This window comes from Tupaia chinensis, unplaced genomic scaffold, assembly GCF_000334495.1.
Source record: "Tupaia chinensis unplaced genomic scaffold, TupChi_1.0 Scaffold000113_1, whole genome shotgun sequence".
NCBI classification, from domain to species: Eukaryota; Metazoa; Chordata; class Mammalia; order Scandentia; family Tupaiidae; genus Tupaia; species Tupaia belangeri.
In genome coordinates, this window is record NW_006159577.1 from 4,713,123 (window position 1) to 4,719,386 (window position 6,264).

At 46.0% G+C, this 6,264-nt stretch overlaps 1 protein-coding gene across 17 annotated transcripts in view; it reads right to left on the minus strand.

The window, feature by feature from the left end:
* The window catches only part of LOC102480493 (deleted in malignant brain tumors 1 protein), a 141,334-nt gene that overhangs the window by 71,045 nt on the left and 64,025 nt on the right, over positions 1 to 6,264 (minus strand). For 15 of the 17 annotated variants that reach the window (XM_027770115.1, XM_027770112.1, XM_027770111.1 and 12 more), the window contains 5 exons: positions 5,997 to 6,035; positions 5,121 to 5,444; positions 2,035 to 2,073; positions 1,182 to 1,220; positions 68 to 391 (listed from right to left, as the gene is read on the minus strand). In XM_027770115.1, coding sequence (XP_027625916.1) covers positions 68 to 391; positions 1,182 to 1,220; positions 2,035 to 2,073; positions 5,121 to 5,444; positions 5,997 to 6,035 — 765 coding nt within the window. Of the gene's footprint in view, positions 1 to 67; positions 392 to 981; positions 1,021 to 1,181; positions 1,221 to 2,034; positions 2,074 to 5,120; positions 5,445 to 5,996; positions 6,036 to 6,264 lie in introns of all 17 variants that reach the window. The other 2 variants (XM_027770110.1, XM_027770119.1) reach the window with 2 other exon arrangements.

The window sequence follows — 6,264 nt, forward strand, 5'->3', positions numbered from 1 at the left end:
GGAATGCCCCCCAAAAAAAAAAAAAACCCTTCCTGAAGATTGGAGACCAAGGGTCGTCAATGCCTACCTGAGCAGATGACACCAGCATCTTCTCCGTGGTTACAGTTATTAGAGAGCCAGCCATTGTGGGGGCAATGCCACAGGTAGGACTCACGTCCTGAGCAGCGCACATCATCAAGGACAATTGGACCTGAGCCCTGACCAAACTGGGCATATCCTGGGGCAGATGTGGCCCAACCACATCCCACCTGCCTGCAGACCACATTGGCATCATTGATGTCCCAGCTGTCATCACACACAGTGCCCCAGGAGCCTTGGTATAAGACCTCCACCCGGCCTTGACATTGGTTACGTCCGTTCACCAGCCTCAGGGCCAAACCAGCAACAGTTCCTAAAGAGGACACAGATATTTCTCAATTCATTTTTGGTAATTTCAAGAATGTGAAGGTTGGGTGTACCCAGGACCACTTTCCATAGGCCAAACCCCTACTTCTGTGTTAAATTCAAACAGGGAAATGTCAAGGGATATTCCTTTCTGGGACATGGGTGCCTTGTTCTATGAAGGGTGCACTTCTGATTTTTGGCACTTCCAACCTCTTTAGGAGGCTGGGGCAGGTCCAGACTCAGCAGGAGCCTTTGACCCCATGATTGCCCTGCTGTGCTCACTCCTCCACCCTGAACCAAAACTCCCCAAACAAGTGGCAATTACCACTCCTCTCTTTGTTTCGTGGCAATGACCACTCCTCTCTCTCTTTGTTTCGCAAATGGCTATGAGACACTGGAGACCCAAGGTCTCCAATGTCTAGACATGAATACTGAGGACAAAACCTTCTGAAACTGGACCCATACCCACACATTCACATGTAGAAAGTGTACTGAAAGTTGATCTGACACTTTCAATCCCCAGTTCTCTCCTTTGTCAATCCTAACCCTCAAGTACATAGATTTCTATTCCAATAGAGACAGTGTTGGGGTAGGTACCTGTTAAAATTGTGGATGATTGTGTGGTGAGTGATGATGCTGCAGGAAAGAGAAAAAAGAAAGTGAGTCTCTCTGGGACCAGCGGATGGTGTAATGGCTACGCCACTGGACTCCCTCAATCCCCAGTTCTCTCCTTTGTCAATCCTAACCCTCAAGTACATAGATTTCTATTCCAATAGAGACAGTGTTGGGGTAGGTACCTGTTAAAATTGTGGATGATTGTGTGGTGAGTGATGATGCTGCAGGAAAGAGAAAAAAGAAAGTGAGTCTCTCTGGGACCAGCGGATGGTGTAATGGCTACGCCACTGGACTCCCCTGTATTTGATGGATGGTGTAATGGCTACGCCACTAGACTCCCATGTATTCGAACACAGTTTGAGTCCCGGACCTGGTGGCTTAAACTCATGCTTGGCACATGAGGGTGTATGCCCAAGATCCCGAGAAGTAAATGGAGGAGTAGGGATTGTGGCATGACCATCCCCACTGGTGGGTCATTTCTCGCTTTTTTCTCTTTACCTCTCTCTGTCCTTCCAGCGCACGTACACACCCTATGGCAAAAACTTTGAAAATAAAGTAAGTCTCTCTTTAATAAACTCATAATATACTTGGAACATGAAAAATTAAAATTAAATTAAATTAAATAAATTTGGTCATTACCTCGGTATTCATTTTAAGACCCCACAAAGTAGCTATCAGAAACCATGGCTCAAAAAGAATAGAGAACGTGTCTGAGGTCATAAAATCTCTCAAATTCAATGTCCCAAGAGGATTAGTGAAACCTCATGGGCTACTCAAAAACATGTGGAGGAGGATTATACCTGAGCAATTGCAGGAGGATCTCACTGGAGACAAGTAACAAGCCCCTCTCATTTTAACATCATCCAAGCATTTGGTTTTCAGAAACTCCAAAGTCCCTCAACCCCCATGCCAACACCCAAACCACAGGGGCACACAGAAGGAACAGACTGCTCAAAGCCTCACCCTATCATTTTACATCCAAAGTACATCTAGAAGTGGACAAAAGCACCAGGGATGGGTTATAGGATTACTTACCTGTTGGAGGTGGAGATGAGAATGTGGTAGCCCATGTTCCTGTAAATGGCAATGATGAGAAAGGCTAGAATTAGAATTAAAGAGGAAAAGGCCAAAAAGAAAGGCTGTCTGAACCAGACAATGATAACAATTCTCCTACTGGACCTTGAATCTTGTTCCCTGGGTATCTGCAAGAGACTCGTGCTCAGCAAGCTCATTCATAGGATGGAGGCCCTGAGGGATATAGGTATGGACACTCCATCTCTCTCCTGTCAGTTGGGAGACCTGCTCAGGTGCCCGCTCCATTCACTGAATCACGTACTAGTTAGTGCATTACACAGGCTCAGGCATATGGAGCGAAATGCTAGGAGAACGGGGAGAATCGGGGTGAAAGCTGACTGTAACCTCCAGGCACATCGATTACTCCCTTACTCCCCAGGCAGCGCCTCTGCCTATTCTGGATACAGATATGACTATGGAGCATCTGAGGGCATTTCAGGAGCACTAAAGAGAAGGAGAGCCATCCCTACCTGAAACACAAAGCGCCCAAGCACACGCAGAATGCACACGTACACACACGCACACTAGCAAAGTAGAGGGTTTAATGAGTGCCCTCACAGAACAGTGAACATCAGATGGGACAGTAAGCCCCTTGGTGGAGAGAGAAATCTCCTGAGTCCCTGCGCACTCCTCACCTCCTTACCAGAAGAATCTGAGAGTTCACATCAGAACTCCTTGTGGAGATAAATGCATAAAATCATTTTAAGCATAAATGAGAGCTCTCATCTTTCAACCCAGAGTGCAGAGTCAGCTGGGCTCCACATGCTCTCTAGCTGTCTGGATTCACTTCACACTACAGAGGTACAGGATCTGTCACAGGTGGCCACCTGGCCTCCACTCGTGCTAGTTTACACTGTAATCCAGATTCAAGATTCAGAAATCCAAAATATTTCAAAGCAGAAAAAAGTACACAAGGCTTTTGCTCTGGTTTATACTCATCTTTGCTCAGGAATGGCACCTCCGTACGGTGTGTGTGGAGTGGCCACAAGAATTATCTTTGGTTCAAAAATGTGATTCTCAGGACCAGCAGTGAGAGTAATAGCTATGTCGCTGGACTCCCATGTAGTTGACTGCTGTTCGAGTCCCGGACCCAGTGGCTTAAAATCACGCTGGGCGTGTGTGCGTGTGTGCCCAAGATCCCAAGAGGAGAATGGAGGAGAAGGGATTGTGGCGTGGCCATCCCCTCTGGGAGGTGATTTCTCGTTTTCTGTCTCTGTCTTTCTGGTGAGTGCACACACCCTATAGCAAAAAACTCTACCAAAAAGACATAAATAAATAAAAAAGTGATTCTCATTCCAAAGCTCAGACTGAACAAAATATGACGCAATTTTCTTTCTAGAAAAAGCAGGGCTCAGATCTTCTCAATTCTTCCCTGCCTAACCCCCTTCCTAATCCTGAGATTTGTAGACGATCTGGTAAAGATCCAAACCTTCCGTCTTTCTGTAAAGACCTGACACAATTAAAGCAAGGGCAGGCAAAACAAATAGCCAATACGAAGATAAAAATATACCTGTCAGATTTGCAAGGAAATAGAATTATTGATATAATCTTAAGGGATTTCAATTTAAATTTTAAACATTAAGCAAGATAAACGCAGGTATTCAGCCACCTATAAGAATGAGCAATGATAAAATGTAAAGGAAGAGAAAAATAGACATGAATGTCATCAGGAAAACGTATGCAACCATAAAACTCTTCCCCAGCATGTACAGGGCAGAAATGCTAGCCATATTGTAAAAAAAAAAAGGCAAAATGTGCTTCCTGTGCTTTCTCCATTCTACATAGTGAATTCGGGAGGGACAGGTACAGAGCTGAGTTCTCAGACTCAAGAAGCCTGTAGCCTCAGACATAGAGGCAGAGATGGCCACCACGAAGGTTCAGCCCAAACAAAATGGTGCTTATACTATGTGGCAATTGATCGGTGCTGCGGGGGTCCAGGCAATGTCAGGAAAGGAATGTCTGTGGGGTGGCATCAGTGCTGGGCCACATGGTCCCTGCCACCTGAGATTCAAATGTTCCTTCTATTAAAGAATGGAGAAAAGCTATGGAGATAGACTCTCCTACCAGCCTGATGACAGAGAAGAAATCATGTGTGCTCCTAAAATAAGGATAGACGCCAGCCAGGCAATGTCTAAATTGTCATTTCTTGAGATGAGAGCCACAAAGAAAACTTATGGACCTGCCACTGTGACTCTCATCAGAAATCATTTCATTCCCCACTCCTTCCCATTCCAAGGTATATGAAGATTGCTCTTCTTGCCTTACTCAGGACTTCTGGACTTCACTTGACTTCCTCGGTGAGAATGACCCTGGAGCAGAATCTTTTACTCCAGCAGCTCTTAATATCTAAGTGTGATCTATCTACATGCCAACAAGGGGGCTAGAACAGCTCTCTCCCAATTAAGACTGTCAGGCATGTCTGTCTGATCTCTGTGCACAACAGTTGTCATCATTAATCTATTCCAGAATTATCTGAGGAAACATTTATTCTTCTCTTACAAATTCTCCTACCTTATAGAAAAAAAAAAAAGCATGAAATAAGCTCAGGAGGGATAGAACAATTACAATGCTACAATAGTCACATTTGGCAAGCACTTCTAATCCCCAGTTCTCTCCTGTGTCAACCCTAACCCTTGATTACAAGGATTTCTATGTCTGGGATGGGAACTAAGAAGCTAATAGAAAGACAAAATAAAGTTTCAAACAGGCATAATGTAGAACATCTGTCATTTTAGACTCAAGGAGTTGGAAGGAAAAGCAGACTACAACATTGACCTCTTCAGGGTCATATTATGAGGATGGCACCACCTAAGTCTGTAGAGCACAGTTAAATGGCCCAGAGCTTCTTTGGGGAGCTTAGGCCTGTGTGTACACCCCACTACTGAACCAACCAACATTTATCACACAGGAAACATCTGTCTAAGGGAGATCACCAACATCCACATCTCCACGTCAAGCACACAGAGATGAAGTTCTAGGTACAGGAAGAGGTGCACCAAACAAAGCCCATTCCTGGAAATTGGGGTCTGAGGGTCTTCGATGCCCACCTGAGCACATGACACCAGCATCTTCACCATGGTTACAGTTATGAGAGAGCCAGCCATTGTGGGGGCAATTCCACAGGTAGGACTCGTGTCCTGAGCAGCGCATGTCATCAAGGACAATCGGACCTGAGCCTTGACCGAACTGGGCATATCCTGGAGCAGATTTGGCCCAGCCACAGCCCAGCTGCCTGCACACCACGTTGGCATCATTGATGTCCCAGTTGTCATCACACACGGTGCCCCAGGAGCCTCGGTACAGGACCTCCACCCGGCCTTGACATTGGTCACTTCCGTTCACCAGCCTCAGGGCAAAACCTGCATCAGTTCCTAGAAAGGACACAGTTATTACTCAACGCACTTCTGATAATTTCAAGATTGTGAAGGTTGGGTGCACCCAGGGCTGCTTTCCATAGACAAAACCCCCACTTGTGTGTTAAAGCCCACACAGGGAAATGTTACGTGATATCCTTCCTTCCTGACCATGGATGCCTGGTTGTGTAAGGGGTGCACTTCTGACTCCTGACACTTCTAGCCTCTTTAGGAGGCTATGCCAGGTCTGGACTCAGAAGGAAGCTTTGACCCTCCTGTATTCACTCTTCTGTCCTGAATAAAAACTCCCAAGACAATAGCCAATTAGCCCTCCTCTCTCTCCTTCTTTTGCAAATAGCTATGAGAGCTTGGAGACCTAAGGTCTCTAAAGTCTGGGGATAAATACTCAGAGCAAGATCCCCTGAACCTGGACCCGTACCACACACTCACACCTGGAACCTGGTTTGCAAGTTGACCTGACACTTCTAATCCCCAGTTCTCTCCTGTGTCAACCCTAACCCTCGAGTACATGGATTTCTATGTCTGATAGAGGCAGTGTGGGGAAGGTACCTGTTAATACTGTGGATGATTCTGTGGAGAGCAGTGATTCTGCAGGAAACAGAGAAAAGAAAGTGAGTCTCTCTGGGACCATCAGATGGCCATATGGCTAAATAACTAGACTCCCATGTAGTCGACTGTGGTTCAAGTCCCGCACCTGGTGCCTTAAACTCACGCTGGGCACCTGTGTGTATGTACCTAAGATCCCAAGAGGAGAATGGAGAAGGGGTTGTAGTGTAGCCATCCCCCCTAGAGGCTGACTTCTCTCTTTCTGTCTCTC